The 16,756-nt window shown below is 37.4% G+C and overlaps 2 protein-coding genes across 4 annotated transcripts; one reads left to right on the top strand and one right to left on the bottom strand.

Moving 5' to 3' along the window:
• Nucleotides 1-774: 774 nt before the first annotated feature.
• Nucleotides 775-13,199, bottom strand: LOC114136473 (SH2 domain-containing protein 1B). Of its 2 annotated transcripts, none has more exons than XM_028004488.1 (5): nucleotides 13,072-13,199; nucleotides 11,359-11,576; nucleotides 5,394-5,457; nucleotides 2,212-2,512; nucleotides 775-2,128 (listed from the first exon to the last, which is right to left on the bottom strand). In XM_028004488.1, the coding sequence occupies exons 2-5, from the start codon at nucleotides 11,499-11,501 to the stop codon at nucleotides 2,088-2,090; spliced, it is 549 nt and encodes a 182-aa protein (XP_027860289.1). In that variant the 5' UTR covers nucleotides 11,502-11,576; nucleotides 13,072-13,199; the 3' UTR covers nucleotides 775-2,087. The 2 variants fall into 2 exon arrangements, with proteins under 2 accessions (XP_027860289.1, XP_027860288.1); XM_028004487.1 differs by lacking the exon at nucleotides 13,072-13,199 and adding an exon at nucleotides 12,714-12,803.
• LOC114136467 (erythrocyte band 7 integral membrane protein) lies at nucleotides 12,764-16,748 on the top strand. 2 transcript variants are annotated; one of them, XM_028004481.1, is made up of 8 exons: nucleotides 12,764-12,884; nucleotides 12,933-13,038; nucleotides 13,125-13,237; nucleotides 13,888-13,960; nucleotides 14,154-14,236; nucleotides 15,156-15,359; nucleotides 15,436-15,570; nucleotides 16,413-16,748. In XM_028004481.1, exons 2-8 carry the CDS (start codon nucleotides 12,984-12,986, stop codon nucleotides 16,575-16,577), a joined length of 828 nt encoding a protein of 275 aa, XP_027860282.1. In that variant the 5' UTR covers nucleotides 12,764-12,884; nucleotides 12,933-12,983; the 3' UTR covers nucleotides 16,578-16,748. The 2 variants fall into 2 exon arrangements, with proteins under 2 accessions (XP_027860282.1, XP_027860281.1); XM_028004480.1 differs by having other exon boundaries at nucleotides 12,797-13,038.
• Nucleotides 16,749-16,756: the final 8 nt, after the last annotated feature.

Genomic DNA, 16,756 nt, shown 5'->3' with positions numbered 1-16,756 from the left:
AGAAAATGTTTAATTTTGCGACTGTGAACCCAAAAGTATTTTCAAACAAAGCTTCTAACATGCAACAGCCAACTTTCTTCAGCAGCTTAAAGTTGGACTGAGGCGATCATTAATAACGAAAAGCTCTTTAGGCAGAGATAATATGTGCTGAAATGAATCGTTCACACTGACAGTTAAAGTTCTGTTCACTACTCAAACATAATGGTTGACGGGGGCATGCCGTGGTGGTGTAGCGGTTAGCGCGACCCATATTTGGAGGCCTTGAGTCCTCGACGCGGGTTCGAGGACTCATTTGCCGCATGTCTTCCCCCCTCTCCTTCCCCGTTTCCTGTCAGCCCACTGTCATATAAGGGACACTAGAGTCCAGAAAAAGACCCTGGAGGGGTAAAAAAAAAAAAACATAATGGTTGACCATAAATATATTCCATATTTCTTCGGCTTCAGACGTGATTTAAAATCTTTAAACTCAGCTTGTCTGGAGCAGAGAAGAAAGTCTTGTCCCTCTGGTGTAATGAAACGAGTTCATTGGATGAACACGATGAACTGCAGCGATCTGTTTGCATGTAAAGACGTTTGTCCTCGTAACTTCCTGAGCTAAAGTGGAAATCTAATGCAGTGGCAGATTATGGTTCTATTTCCGCTGCTGCGTTTCTTTCAGTTCCTCCGAACACACTCCGGGTCGGGTCGTAGTTTGCTGCTGCTGCTCAGCAGTGACTCGCTGTTGTCTTTGGTTTGTTGTTATGGACTCATATGATTATATAAATGGTCTACTTCCACATTTAAACAGACATATATGTTTTATTCTGTATCCAGTTCTCCTTTTTACAGGCTCTCTGAAATCAGGCACATTTTCCTGCATGCTAGATGTCGTCTTCCTTCAGACTGTCTGCTTTTTCAATCAATGGATGATCTTGGTGGAATTGTCAATCCATGCACCAAAAAACAAAAACTATACAAGCGAATCGGAAATTTCTGCGCAGTACCAAAGCTCTTTTTCACACTGTTAAAACACAAATTCTTATAATTATTTTTCTCAAATTTCTGCTGAAAATATCTGCACATGAAAAAAAAATAACAAACTATCTATAAAACCTTACATTGGTGGGGCAAAAGAGTGGTAATCCCAAAATATCTACAAAAACATTTAGAAATTATTTGTTGAATCAAGTTTTAAATGTCCTTCCACCTTCTTGGAGACGCTCAGCTAAACGTCCCTCAGCCTCAGTCTGAACTTTTTCTGATGATTTTTCTGTTTCTTTCTGCATTTCTGGGCCTCAGGTTTGCTGATACGATCTAAAATCTCTTAAAACTGACTTTACTTCCCGAGGTTTCTGTTTCATCGTTGGGAAATGTCCTGAGCTGCTGTCAGAAGCACACTGCAAAAACACAAAATGTTACCAAGTATCTTTAGTTTGGTAACCAAACATGGTTTGGTTTAGTTTATGATCTTCATACACTTGAAACAAGACAAAACTAATTTACAAGTAACTTTTGATTACGATATAGGAGCTTATTTTAAGTCAATAAAGTTCTCGTTCCTCTGGCAGATTATCTCACTTATGAGAAAATGTTTTATTGATCACTTGACGTCCTTCTTGCCCTTCTTAGTGTTGAAAGAAGGAATCTAAATTCTTGCAGATATTCTGTTGCGTTTTACAGATTATGACCCTTTAATGACGTTCAGATAAGATTTATTTTATGAACATCAGAACAAACAGCACAAAAATGTCTGTATTACTAAAATGAAATGAATATTAAATATCAAGGTTTCGACTGCCAGGAGTAAAACAAAATGTCAAACTAAATACAACTTTTGTGATTTCAGAGCAGTACTTCTCCTCCTCTTCCTCTTTCTTCCTCTTCTGCGCTCACAGGAATGAGGTGAGAAGAAGTTCATCCTCTCATTCAGAGTCAATAGCTGGGAGGAAACTCATTTTGCATTAGCTCACCTTTTCAGTCTTTTTTACCTAAATTGTGCAAATGCAACAAATCTCCTCAGGGCTTCGCATAAAAAAATAAAACATCTCTAATGCCAAACAAAGTTCAGTCTGTGTTCTTGTTGTCCTTCGGTTTGAGGTTGGCTTGAGTTAATCTGGAATAACTTCCACATAATCTGAATTTGGATCATCTGCAGTAAAACAGAGAAGTTGAATTAAATGACAGACAGTAAAAAAAACGCTGCAGGTAACCAAGACAAAACATTTCACATACTCTCATAATCATTTTCCTCTTCAGGTAAAGGAGCAGCTCCTCTCTGCAATGAGTGTCCGCCCGACGCGCCGCCCCATCCTCTGGCTGACGCTGCGGCCGATCTTCCAGCCGATCTTCTGGCTGGCGGTGTGGCCGGAGCTTCAGGTTGTGTTTCTGGTCTCCTCGGCGGCTGGATCAACATGGGCGTTTTCTTTTTCACCGAGTGGCGCAGATGAATGGCCAGACCTTGGTTCTTCCTCTTGTAGTTACGGATTAAATCGGCCAGAGTCTTAAAATATGTCTCCTGCAAACCTCCTGCTGTCTGTGGAGCGACACAGAGAGATAAAGACATGAAGAAGCTGAAGGTGCAACAAATCTGCGATCCATAACTCAATGTTTTCATCAGCAAGTAGAGAGAAAAATGTAAAATAAATGTTTTAAATGCACAATCCAACATGAAGCAACAGGTAAACTCAATAAGAAAACTGTAAACAAAAATGTTAAAACAATAAATGGGAACAAATAATAGAAAAAGAGGATTCATGTGAAAATAATATTAATATATAATATTGTGATTATGGAAAAAAATATCAGCATATATATGGAAATAAAAACTTAATTCAAATTTAAAATCTAACTGAGAACAAAGCTATGCAAAAAGATAAAATAACATTGATGAAAAACATTTTAATATTTTAAATTGCAAATGTGTCACAAAACAAAAATGAATAAAAAACTGAAAACAAAGTGATGCTTTAAATAAAATAATATTAGCAAAAATTTATTAAAATGTTAAGTTTCAAATGTGCAACAAATAAAAATAAAAGAAGCTAAGCAAAGAAATAACATTGGGAAAAATAAATATATATATGAAAACATAAATATTAATTTAAAATTAAGTAAAAAACTGAATAAAATGGAAATAAATATTGTAGAAAAAAATACAAATAAATTAAATTAAAAGCAAAATAATAAAATTAGATAAATAAAAGTGGGTGATTGAAAGATAATAAATCTAAATCCTGTTATAGAATCAGTTAACTGAGATTTGTCCAAAAAAACAAACATCCTTTTTCCATGCGTCTACCTCATTTGACCTTTAACCTTAACATGGACCGTGTGGCCCGGGGGCAGCTTCACCACCGTCTGGTAGACGCTGGCCGTGTTTTTATTAGCTCTGACGTCATTCAGTGTGTGGAGGGGAAAAAGTGTTCAGTGTTTTCCTCTGCTGTGGGGGAGAGTTTCCTTCATGGGGGTGAAATGCTGAGTTTCTTCCTGAGGCCTGAAATACTTTCACATCTTAATGAAACCCAATATCTCCAATCTGCTTTGTTGATCTATTTGATGACAAATCTACCAGAAATTAAGACGCTTTTAAATAATTCTGTGCTGGAAGTTGAGATTTCAGTAAAAACTCAAAATCTTACCAAGTATTATTAGTCTGGTTTCTAGTCCAAGTATCTTACTACACTTGAAATAAAACAAAATAAACTTACAAATAACTTTTCAGCAAAACATAAGAGCTTCTTTTAAGCCAATAATTCATTAATAATAACGAAAAGTTCTAGTTCTACTGACATACATGTTAACCTAATAACAGTTTCTCATGTTACAAGTGAAATAAACTGTCGATGAAACTAAGACTTTTTTAATCAACATTAATTAATTACTGACTTAAAACAAGTTTCTATATCTTGCTGAAAAAATACTTGTAAGTTAGTTGTGTCTTATTTCAAGTGTGCTAAGATATTTGCACTAGAAACTAGACCAAAAATACTTTTGTTTTTTTCACACATTTATTAGGCCAGAATGAGTTCATGGAAAAGCTGTGGGTGAGCAGCTGCCAACCAAACGCGTTCATTCTTTAACTGATAATAAACAGTGTGAGAACAGATATTAAAAAAGGTTTTTGCATTTTGCTGCTGTGGAAAATAGAGTTGTGTGCTGAAACAGTGACAAACACCACAAAACAAGGGAAGCTGGTTGAACTTGAAATTGATTTTCACCTCCAGCCATGAAAAATTGTTAAAGAAATTAAAGTTTATAAAGCTTATTTCAAACAAAGTGTCTAAATATTGTTTCTCAAATCTGATAGATCATTAATCTTGAATTGTGAGTTGCTATAACTTAATAGAGGTGAGCGGATCAACCCAAAATGAAGATAATATCAATAATATTGAACTTTACTTAGAGACAATGCACAAACATTTGCTTTGTTTCTCTATTGGTTCTGTTTATTGTGTAAATAGGTAACTAAAGTACACATAAACTTTATCTAAATTCTGTCCAAATATTTAACAAAACATTTCAAAGAGGAACAAACAAAAGCACAGAGATGTTGATGATATATCGTAGTAAAATAATACATATCAGTATCGGTTTTGGTGATACATGCCTGGTATTTACTTGGTATCGGATCAATACCAAAATATGACATATCCTACACCTCAATAACTTAATAACCTAAACCAAATAATTATTTCACAAACTGTCTCACCTAGTTGAACAAGCACACAGTTCAGTATTATTTTCACTCACATTATCAAATTTAATAACTTATTTTAAGTGAGAAAAACCTAAATTCTTTATTCAACTTGCATAAAAAAAAAATCTTAATTTTATAAAACATAACACTGAGTTCTGCTCAGAAACATTTGTTCTAACGGACCTTAAAGGCCATTCTCCTTAATCATTTGAATTATGCATTGAGCATCAAGCGCACCGGAGATCGCTGATTACAGCGCAGGGCATTCTGGGTAAAAACAACCAAAACAAACGCGATAGCTTAGCGCTAGCGGGAGAAACAGCTCGTGGTCTTTTACCAAAAACAAAAGACAAAATCCTACAATCGCTAAAATCTGACGCCTCTCCATTTTTAAAACGTTTTGTAAAGAAGGAAGTTGCGCTCACTGTCTTCTTCAGAGGTTTTTGTGTCGTTTCCGTTGGTGGATCTTGGTGCAGCGCCCCCACAGGTGAAGAGGGGAACAGGTTTTTCAATGAGTTTAGTTGGCAGTTGAAAATGCAACAAATGTTGCAGTTTTGTTCCCCAATCGAACCGAGTCTAAAGTAACTAAATTGATCAACTAATAATCATCACAAATAAATAAGTATGTAATGTGGAGCAGGAAGAGAGACAGAGGCAGCAGCTTATTAATCAAAGAGACGCCACATATTGAAAAAGTAAAAGTGTTGTTTTTTTTTACCAGCAGGGTGTAGTTTCCGTTGTGCGCCTGGAGGATTCTGTAGGTATAAACCACCTTCTGTTTGCTGCAAAGAGAAAACAAGACGTCTGTCAGTGAGGGATGAGTTTAGAGGAAGTATCGCAGAAAACCTTTTCCGTGTTAAACAACAATGACTCTGCTTTAAAACTGTGAAGATTAAAATCATGCACCGTGTTTGGCACAACACTATAGTCATCTCTCTCATGTCTCTGTCTGGGCTTTTATTATATCGTTTACCATTCATCATGTTCAATCTATTTCCATTTAATCATGTTTAAAAATTCCTAAAACTGTCTGTCGGAATTGTTATTTTACTATTTTTAATCCACTGCTTGTTCAATAAAGGCGTAGGACTAAATAATGATAAATTTGACAAAAATGCTATACAGAGAAACATAAAAAGTATTTTTTCATGTCAACTGTCGTGATAAAACTTTGCATTTATATCCACCATCCCTAGATCCAACTTCACTCAAGTTTCTGCACACAAACAAGAACGACATTTTAAACATAAATATATAAAAAGGGAGACAAAATAAGCTAGCACTGAAGGTAAAATTGCAAACAGTTTATGTCCAGCATGTGTGGGGTCTGCAGAGATGTTAGCTGCCCCTTTCCTAACCTTAAAGCAGGTCCACAGAACCAGAAGTGATCTACAGCAGACACGGAGTTGATTGACTGAGCTACCTTTGACCCCCCGGCAGGATGAAGAGTAGATCCACTCCGTCTGCATCATCTGATGCCTTTAATCAACTAGCCTTGGCGTTTGCATGATTTTTCGGTGCATTGGGTGCGTTTTAGTTTGCGTGAAAACACACTTGCAAGCACGTTTTGGAACAAGATGAATGCAAAACTCAACCGCAACTAAACCTCAGTTTTACCTCATCAAAGTGTGAAGAAAGACGACGAAGAGCTGGGGTTTCTATAAATAAAAGCAACAAAGAAACCAACCGGAGCCAGCCGTGCAAAACAGCTTTACTCACAAAACTCAGCCAGTCTCACTGGTTCCACTCAGTTTCCACTCAATGAGCAACCAGCCCCTTCAAGAACCCAGAGGTGTGTTTTTAAATTATATTTATTCAGTGGGGAAACATGCAGAAAATTCAGCAGTATGCTGAAAACTATAAGAGAAACACTGCAAAAACACAAAATCTTACTAAGTATTTTGGTCTAATTTCTAGCACAAATATCTTAGTACATTTGAAATAAGAAAAAACTGACTTAAAGTCACTTTACATCAAGATATTGGAGCTTGTTTTAAGTCAATAACTCCTTAATATTTTTTTTTAAATGACTAATTCCACTGTCAGATTATTTCACCAGTAACAAGAAACTTTTCCTGTTTTAAGTGAAATAATCTACTAGTGGAACCAGTAATATTTCATCAATATTAAGAAATGATTGACATAAAACAAGCTACATGTGGCTGACATGTGATTTGTAAGTTAATTTTGTTTTATTTCAAGTTTAGTGAGATATTTGCACTGAAAACTAGACCAAAATTACTTGAGGCTTCTTATTTTTGCAGTGAAATATCGCATCTAATCACAGTCAGTATGTTCTTCTGAAAGAGCATTTTCAGATTGACTGTTTTTAGGAAGGCGCTGCAGGTTGGAGCAGCTCCGTTAGCTCTGACTGGCTCTTTCTTCAGACTTTTGTTTATCGTTTGTTTGTTTGCGTGTTTGGAAGATTATGGGTTTGGATGCCGGGCAGCTGAATCGATATTTACTTTCACCGCCCTTATTTAGGACAGTTGCTATGATGCGTAGCCATGGTTACAACGTGTTGTTTTTACAGCTGGATGTAGCATCATGAATGCTCAATTAGTACTTGACCTTTGACCCCAAATCCCAGAAGAGTTGAAAATGAGCAGAGGGAGGAGGAAGTTCAAACCGTCTCTTCCACCGATCACAGTGACGTCTCTCTGCTTTCTAACCAAAAGTCCAGAGAGAGATTTAAAGAGGCAGAGCAAAAGCAAAGGAGGCGGCTCAGCAGAGTTAGCTAGCAGCTGATAGCGTCATCCAGAACATGTTGCTGTGGGATATCATCTCTGCAGGGCTGATATTGCACTGTTTGCATTTCATAACAGCCATACAGCAACGGCCTTCAGTCAGAAGCCTATTCAGAAACACTGCAACACCGACTGCTACTGGAGCATCACAGCATCACCACCGACAGCGACGTTTATTTAGAGATACTAGGATAATTCGAGTTAAGACAACATTTTATTTTTGATTTATTTTGAACTGAACTGAAAATGAAATAAACATAACGATTGTTTTTTATTGAGACTAATTAATACAGGTCAGCAGGTGATTCGGTTCCAACTAAACGTTTTCATTGATGTAGCTTGTCTAGAGATAAATACGGCTCTTAATGGTTTTTACAAGAAATGCAGACACATATCTAAACTTTCAGGTTTCTTATCTGCTGTTTTACTGGCGGATCATGTTATTCTTATCATTATTGGAGTCTTCTGCTGGTTTGATGGTCAGTCAGTTAACAGAGTTAAACCAACAGGGTTGGTGTAGAACCACAGCTCTGTGGTGTCCCTCAGGGCTCAGTTTTCGGCCCAATGGTTTTCTCATTTCATTTGATATTCCCGTGTAGGTTTAACATGTGCCTCAGACATGATTAGAGTTTCGAAACATCACACATAATTTATGTGAATGTCAGATTTATTTGGGGATTTTAACTTCTGTTTTATTTAATCTGGGGGTTTGGTGACCTAAAGAATCAGGAAACTAATTTGAATTTAATTTGAATCAAAGTCTCTGAGGAGCCGTTTGTAAAGTTACACAGCAGACAAATGTATAGCAATGATCTCAGTTATTTAGCCTGTTAGAAGGTTATTCATTCATTTATAAATGTCACATAAATATATTATAAATATTTAGACAGCAACATATTCAGTTTGCAAACTAAATATTTAGCTCCAAACTATTTAGTTAGCAAGTAACAGATTCATTTCCATTCTAAAGATTGAATGAGCAAACTAAATATCTAGTTTACAGATTGATTATTTAGTTAGGAAGCCAAATATTTAGCTACAAACTAAATATTCAATCAGCAAGCTAACTCTTAACTTCAGAAACTAAATAATTAGTGCCAAACTAGCTAATTAGTGAGCAAGCTAAATATTTAATTCACAAGCTAAATATGTAGTTTACAAACTAAATACTTGGTTTGTAAACTTAGTTGCAGTAAATGTTGCCACAGTGTTTAAATGTTTGAAAGACTCATCTCCTCTCCTTTGTGGCCATAAAACTTGACTTTCTGTTGCTTTAATTTGACTAAGGCGGATTAACTAACTTTACCAGATTAACACTTTTCTTAAATTATGTTCTGTTTGGGATTATTAATAACACAAAAATATAACTGAAAACATAATAATCATTAAATTAGTCATGGTTGTTTTTTGCCTTTTCATAATTATGAAAATGCAAATACATGTAACTGTTAAGAATCTTCATATTTTGTCTAATTTTACCATAAAACGTGTCAGAAACACTCACAGCTCCAATGTGGTTTTTGCCATTAAACTGCCACAACCGTTTCCTGTCAACAGATCGCATCAAGGTGACCTTATTAACTGCAGCTCTGAGCATCATAAGAAGCTAAAAACTAAGTGAAATAATTCAGTTTCTTTATGTGAACTCATCATCTGGAGGATCTTTGTGATTTCAGTTCAAACGTTTCAGATGGTCCAGTAATAAACTTCGGTTCATCAGTAAAACTAGTTGAATTTCTTTTTCAGGAAAAACCAGCAGGTTGCACCGAGTCATTGATCTGAAACGTTCACAAACTTCCTTCTCTAATTTTTGTTCAGGTCACTTCCTGCAGATATTATTTCTATTTTTTTTCCACTTCAACAACACATACTAACTTGCATGTACCACATTAAACATTCACAACCTGCAAGCAGCCACAATAAAACCGGAGATTCTTTGGGTTTTAGAAACCAGATGCTGCTCAGAGGCAGTAAGTCTGAAAACATGTTACTGCAGAGAAAATGATGTTAGTATTCTCTGTGTTGGTCATGCATTTCCTTCTTCTCTACATCCACGCTTTTATTTTTTTAACAGGTGAGACTGATTGCAACATTCAGCAGGAAAAGCTTTTTGCATTTCTGGTGATTGAAGTTACTAAGTTTAGAGGACAAAATTAGCGAAGTCTCCATACTTCTCTTTTTAAGGTTTCTTTGCCACCAGTGGCCTTTATTTCACAGAATCCAGACAGAGAAATGGGAAAACCTGCCGCAAAGGTCACCAGGTTGACCTTGAGCAAAGCGTAATTTAATGTCAACGTCTCACTCTGCACAAGCATTAAAGTGAAATTCACCCAAATAAACCTTTTTCCTGATAAACTGGGTAAATAGGTTGTTTAGGGTTCTATCTTTATATTTCTGTGCAAATTTTGACATTTTTGTACAATTCATTTAGTTTGGCTTTATTTTGCCTGAAACCGTCTCATTACTGGTTTCTTTAGTCAAACAGTTCAGAGGCAACTGAATTACAGACCCGGCAAATTATTTAACTCGAAACATAGAAAAATGTCTTTTTCTAAGTGAAACAATCTACCAGCGGAACTAGAACGTTTTCATCAATATTAATGAATTATTGGCATAAAATAAGCTCCTATTTCTTGCTAAAAAATTTTATGTAAGTTAGTTTTGTCTTATTTCAAGATACTTGCCGTAGAAACTAGACCAAAATACTTGGTCAGGTTTTGTGTTTTGCAGTGTTTGCTAAACCAAAACATGTTTGATGGTCTAAAACATAAGAAGCAAAGAAATCCAAAAGAGGATGATCATTTTTCACAAACGGGATTATTTTCAAAGCCAAAAACAGCTCAAATATTTACAATTTTTACTGATTTATCAGCTGCAAAAACACTAAATCCTATCTAGTTGTTTCTAGTGTAAATATGTTAGAATGCTTGAAATAAGATAAAACTGACTTACAAGTAACTTTTCAGCAAAATCTAAGAGTTTGTTTTAAGTCAACAAGAAGTAATTCCATTGTCAGATTATTTCACTTATAAACGGGGAAACATGAAATAATCTGGGACATTTTCATCATTATTAAGAAATTATTGGCACAAAACAGGCTTCTATGTATTAGTTTGTCTTATTTCAAGTTTACTCAGATATCTGCTCTAGAAAGTAGATTGAAACCCTCGGTGAGAGTTCGTGTTTCAGTCTATGCTGCACATCACATTTTTTTCTGTACATTTCATACTAAAGATCAAGACGTTAAATATTATCATTGATAATAATTCATCACAGATGCTGTTCAGGCTGGCTAACCTCTACATCAGAACTTTAGTGGAAATGAACACATTAGTTTGCATTTTAACAGAACCGGCTGCAGTACAGACACAAGCGCCCTGCAGAGGATGGTGAGGGGACGCTCCGTCCAACGTCTCTGCACTGTAAAAACACAAAAACTTACCAAGTATTTTTGGTCCAGTTTCCAGTGGAAACATCTCAGTACACTTAAAATAAGACAAAACAAACTTACAACTAACTTTTCAGCAAGAAGAAAGAACTTGTAAGTGAAAAATTTCTTACCATTCCTGAAAAAGTTCTAGTTCCACTGGCCGATTATTTCACTTATAAAAATACTTTTTTCCCATGTTATAAATCAAACAATCTGCCAGTGGAACAAGTACTTTTTAAAATCAATATTAAGGAATTATTAAGGAATTGAAAGATTACCTATTAACCTTTCAGTTAAGGTTGATTTAGTGAGGAAAGATATTTCCACCATAAACTAAACCAAAACGTCGGTAAAATGTTTTTTTTTTGCAGTGTGTTTCAGATCTGCTTTGTTGAATCTGAAACAAAGAGCAGATCAACAAAACACCTGATTTGTTGATGCTTTGTTGAGCATCAACAAATCAGATACTGATCAAAGCATCTGATGTGTTGCTGAGTTTTACTCACTAGACGCAGAGACACAGCGCTCCCTGGATGGTCTCGCTCTCTCGGATCAGGTACGCTCCGTCCTTGTTCTTCTTCCCCAGAACCTCCTCACACTCCTTCTTGGTTATGCCACCGTGGTAACACTCCGGCAGAGCCGCTGCCATGGCGAACGGGGGCTGCGGGCCGGCAGGCCGACATCCACCTGCACGGCGCAGGAGCTTCTGCTTTCACAAACAGCCCTGAAAACGGTTGGAACCACGACCCGGTTAAAGCCCGAGCAGCTCCAGAACAGAGCCGGCCCGGTCAGCTCTCGCTGCGTGGAGGTGCAGAGCAGAACGCTCACTGAGAGGGCATCAGGAAACCAGCGTGTTGTTCTCGCAGTTTCACAGGAAGTTAGGTGTCACAATGAGACACTTAAGTGGAAACTAAAAGATGTGCAGCAGATAACAGCGAAGCTTACCGGCAGAACTATTCAACCAATCAGAAACCGTCAGAAACAGTTAAAAACAGTCATTATGTTGAGGAAGCAAGAAAGACCAGGTTTCATAAAAAAACAGCAACTTCACACGCATTCACTCCTGCAAGAGCACAATGGTATCAAGAAACAGACAAAAAATATATATTTGTCTTGATTAACTTTTTATTTTCCTAGCATACACTTTTAGAACATGTGCTAAGATATGCAAAACAAACTATTTTTAAGATAATTGCAATCAGCCTAGTTAGTTTCAGTCACAAGTCAAAGGCTTCCATTTATTCATATTCAAACCTATAACAGCAAGTTAAAATTAATCTAATCATCTAATTATTGATCCAAATAACAAGATGCAGCAGACCAATAAAATGCACAAGCAATGAGTAGGGCGCCCTCTTCTGGTTGACTGGGACAACCTGATGATCGTTTATTTACACTCTGTCTCTCCAGCCAGTCAGATTTAGACCATGTTGACACTTTCGATTCCAATTAAACTGGAATCCACTTTGTGTGTGAAATAGTTTGGTTATAAAATACAGAATGTAAATTTACACATATTCCACAATAATAAAAAAAACATGCTTTATGTATGTTTTGTCATTTTTAGAAAGTCTTGTGTTTCTACTTTAAAAAATGTGTCCTTTGTATTTCCTTAAGTAATTTGGAACAATTTGCTAAACATTTTCTAAACTTTGCAGGTTTGCTTTTAATTATTATTAATTTGTTGTATTTCCCCTTATTTTATTTTAAGATAAAATAAAATGTTTTATTAAGTTGTTGTTGTGTCATTTACTCAGAAACTTATCCCTAAATAAGAATGAAAAAAATCTAAACGTTTCCCTTGGATATATTTCGGGAGAGTAATAAAAGTATACAGCAGAATAAAGTAAATAGTAATTACCGTAACCTCTTCTTGTGACCTGAAGAGGGCGCCCACGGCTCTGAGGGCGCCTCCTCCGGTTGCTAAGCGACAGCTCGCAGTCTACGTCCCGTGCTGTGGGCGGGGCAAACATAAATCCGTAACGGTTGCGACAACTTTATTGAAAAACTATTTAATTTAAGAGTAATGTAATATGACGTTTATCATGGTTAACATTGAGGACACATTTCCAATAGTTTTTGGTGAAACTCTGTGTTGAAACAGGCGTATTTATCAGTAGTTTGACGGATAATGACCGGCGTTTGTAACAAGGTTGGAGTTGAAAGTGGTTCCGGAAATGGAACAGGTCGCTACATTTAGCCGTTAGCGGGATTTTTACCGTGATTAGCTGAAGGCGAAGCCTGGTTTAACTGCCTCTGTCGGTGTGTGCAGGTGGAGAAGTGAGGCAGGGCGGTGTTTTAGGCGTCGTGGGGGCGGTGTTAACGCTCCTGTCGGTGCTCCTCATCCTCCTCACCTTCCCCTTCACAGCGTGGAGCTGCGTTCAGGTAAAGCACCTGGATAAAGATGGCGTCCCCTTCATTCAGCTGGCCCGGACCACCTTCTGTTCGCTTTAGTTATAAATATAAAACATTTAAATGGTCAAACATGAACTGGATCATTTTGTAACAGTTTGTTTAAACATAACTTATATAATTAAGCAGAAAAAGATCACTGTTTGGACAATTTAACTTTCAAATTATTTAGAAAATAAGGGGAACAGTTTTTAGACTTTGTTTGGATTTTTCACTACAATATATGATGTTAAGCTTGAACACTACACAGCCTAGACTGGATTATTTTACAATAATGACATATTCTCTTAAATCAAGAGATTAGTGTGAATTTTATTCAATTTATAAAGGGTGATAACTGGGTGTTTTTAAGGTTTTTAATCGGATTTATTTCAAAATCCTGCTGCATAGTGCAATTACTACCAACTGCACCATCATGCAGCCACCATGACTTTTGTTTTGAATAATTTTTAAGCATGAGCAGAGTACAGGTCTGATCAAATTCAGATCAGATGCCAAATTTATTACATTTTTCACTCATTCTTAGGTAAACCTCCACAGGTGTCATAATTTGAGCCCATTTTGAAAGTGTTTTCATATCTTCTCTGAATCAGTGTTTTAACTGATGTGTGTCTGTGCTGCAGGTTGTTCTGGAGTTTGAGAGGGCCGTCATCTTTAGACTGGGCCGGGTCGTTAAAGGATCAGCTAAAGGACCTGGTGTCTTTTTTTATTAAACTCAGACTGGAGTCATTTTGTTTTAAATTATTATACTAATGAATGCATTTATTACTCACATGATTCTGACATTTTAAGACACTGAACAGGAAAGCAAATCTCTGAGACTGTAAAACATATTTTTATTCCATCTCCTGCTGTAATTTTGTGAATGTTGTTGGTTTTGTTCCTGCAGGTTTAATCTGGTTCATTCCCTGGTTGGACGTCGTTCAGAAGGTTGACCTTCGAACTTTCTCCGTCTACATCTACCCACAACAGGTCTCTGCTCATTAAACAGTTACTGCTGCATGCATTTATCTACAGTTACATGTAAAATGTGTTTATGTCAAACAGATTATAAATTAGGATAAGGCAGTTAATTTTAATCTTGAATTTTACTTCACTTTTCCTTTTCTCAGTATTTCAGCTACATTTCTGTTTAGCACACAACAAAATGCAAACTATGTCTGCACTGAAAACCTTAGGAAAACTGCGACATGTCTTATATGGATTAAGCATCCTACATATTTGGAGGCAATTTTCAATAAAAGAACAAATAATTGGTCAGGGAGGAGCACATTTCTGCCAAAACAGTTTAATAAAATATGTGGAATTGTTGTTTAAAGGTCACACATTTGCCAATGTACAGTTTTCTATGATTAAAAACATACATTTATAATATTAAACTAGGATATTCTCTGACATTATGTGACATTTTATATGAAAAGAACATCTTCTGATCCAGACTCGATGCATCCATGTTGCAGCGTCTTCTTCACCGTCTCTGGTGTTGTTTCTGTGTCCCGCTCGAGGCTTCATGGTGAGTCTGGACCTTGAAAATGTTCTGGTCCAGGAACATTTCTGATCCAGGAAATGATTCCAGATGTACCATTTTCATTTTGGAAAAGATCCAGATAGGCATCTCCATCATTTACCATCTCATTCTGAGGATTTATGCCTCTTTCTCTTGCAAATGTCTGACTTTATAATGTCAGAAAATATCTTTATAATTTAAATACTGTTTAAAATTCTGTGTTTAATGTGAAAGGTTTTTAAATTGACAAATTTTGACATCAGAGAATTTGGAAATATGTTAAATTAATCTCAATATTTTGTGTTTTTCTTGTTCTTCACTGACTGTGACAGTCTGTGGTAAAACCTGAAGGTTATTTCCGACGTTTCCTCCTCCTTCCTGCAGGTTCTGACAGCGGACAGCGTCCCGTTACTGGTGGACATGGTGGTGTTTTACCGCGTGGTGGATCCCACCCTCTGGTTCACCCGGGTGCAGAATGGCTGTGACGCCACACACTGGCTGGTTCAGGCGACCCTCAGGGCGGCGCTGGGCGCTCACACGCTGACAGACCTGCTGACGCAGTGGCCTAGCATAGCCACGAGAATGGAGGTCAGACACAGCCAAGCTGCCAGAGTTTAGCTCTACATCAGGGTTACAGATGATTTTACTGCTTCACGTCTTGCAGGAGGTGCTGCACTCCGGCTCCAGGCCGTGGGGCGTTCAGGTGCAGCGAGTGGAGCTCAGAGATCTGAAGCTTCCCATCAGCCTGCAGCGCTCCCTGGCCTCAGAGGCCGAGGCTGAGAGGACGGCGCGGGCGACGGTACTGCTGCAGTAACACGCCCACCAGGCAGCACCTGCCCTGTTCACCGCGATATTCACTGTTACGTTAAAACTGCAGCATGAAACTTGTTCAAACTGTCACCATGTCATGACAGTTTGTTTTGAAATCTGTGAAAAAATTAATCTGCAACCTCCCTGAACGACTGAAGAAATGCACCGACCAAACACAACCAATCAGAGCCAGGAGGCGGGATTTAGCGCTGTCAATCAATCTGATGTACGCGCTGATTGATATGCTAACTTACTGTTACAGGAAAACTGTTTATGTGCCATCAGCATAGCAAAGGTTATGCTAACTAGCCTTAGCATTCATGACAGCCTCTGCTAGCTTCAGCGTAGCACAGAGCAAGGAGGAGAGAGGATATGAGCAGCGCCACACAGAAACTGTGGCTTTGACCTGCTGCCTTATTAAAAGAAAAACAGATAATTTCCAGATTTTTTGGTCATTGATTGTTTTGTTGTTTGCCAGATTTTTGCCATTCATGACTTGTGGTTGTGGGCCAAACAAAATCATTTCAAAGCTCACGAATGGCCCACAGGCCACACTTTGGACACCCCTGTTTCTTGTTTATTTGTTTCAGTTCATCAAATTAGTTTTTTTCTTTCAGTTTCTGTTGTTTTTCTGAGTGGAAGGAAAAGTTTTTATTCCTCATCAATGCCAGTAACTAAAGAGAACAATGAGAATTTTATACTAAATAATGAACTTATTCACATTTTGTTTAACACAAATGTTTGATATTTCTATGTGTGGAGTTGTTGCCATGCTAAAAGTCGGACGATTTGTGATGTTTGTGTTGGTTTTGAAGTGTCTCTGTGTTTCAGATGATCGTGGCTGAAGGGGAAGTGAAGGCGTCTCGTACTTTAAGGGAGGCGGCGTCCCAACTGTCGCCTGTGGCTCTGCGCCTCAGATACTTGCAGACGCTGGCGTCAGTGGACAGCAGCGCCTCCATCGTGGTCTGGATCCTCCCCACAGGGATCCTGCAGTAAAACTCATCCAACCGAGACGCAGCAGGTTCCGCTGAGTTATCCGACCCAGAAAGAGAAGAGTTAAACAAAACCAAACAAATCTGAGCTCTCAGGACGTCCATCTGTCTGTTCAGATGTTTGTTAAATTATCACATTTTCATATTTAATAAAACCAAAAGTGTTTGCAAATTATTCCATGG

Source organism: Xiphophorus couchianus, chromosome 21 (assembly GCF_001444195.1).
Source record: "Xiphophorus couchianus chromosome 21, X_couchianus-1.0, whole genome shotgun sequence".
NCBI lineage: Eukaryota > Metazoa > Chordata > Actinopteri > Cyprinodontiformes > Poeciliidae > Xiphophorus > Xiphophorus couchianus.
Note: the sequence above shows the minus strand (reverse complement) of the source record. Positions and strands in the feature narration are given on the sequence as shown.

Coding starts and splice junctions, on each gene's coding strand:
- LOC114136473 (XM_028004488.1), bottom strand. CDS start 11,501: ATGGCAGCGGCTCTGCCGGAGTGTTACCACGGTGGCATAACCAAGAAG. Junction 5,458..11,358: donor GCGCTGTGTCTCTGCGTCTA/GTGAGTAAAACT, acceptor TTCTCTTTGCAG/CAAACAGAAGGTGGTTTATA. Junction 2,513..5,393: donor ACGGAAACTACACCCTGCTG/GTAAAAAAAAAC, acceptor GTCGCTCCACAG/ACAGCAGGAGGTTTGCAGGA.
- LOC114136467 (XM_028004481.1), top strand. CDS start 12,984: ATGACCGGCGTTTGTAACAAGGTTGGAGTTGAAAGTGGTTCCGGAAAT. Junction 13,039..13,124: donor TGGTTCCGGAAATGGAACAG/GTCGCTACATTT, acceptor CGGTGTGTGCAG/GTGGAGAAGTGAGGCAGGGC. Junction 15,360..15,435: donor GCATAGCCACGAGAATGGAG/GTCAGACACAGC, acceptor CACGTCTTGCAG/GAGGTGCTGCACTCCGGCTC.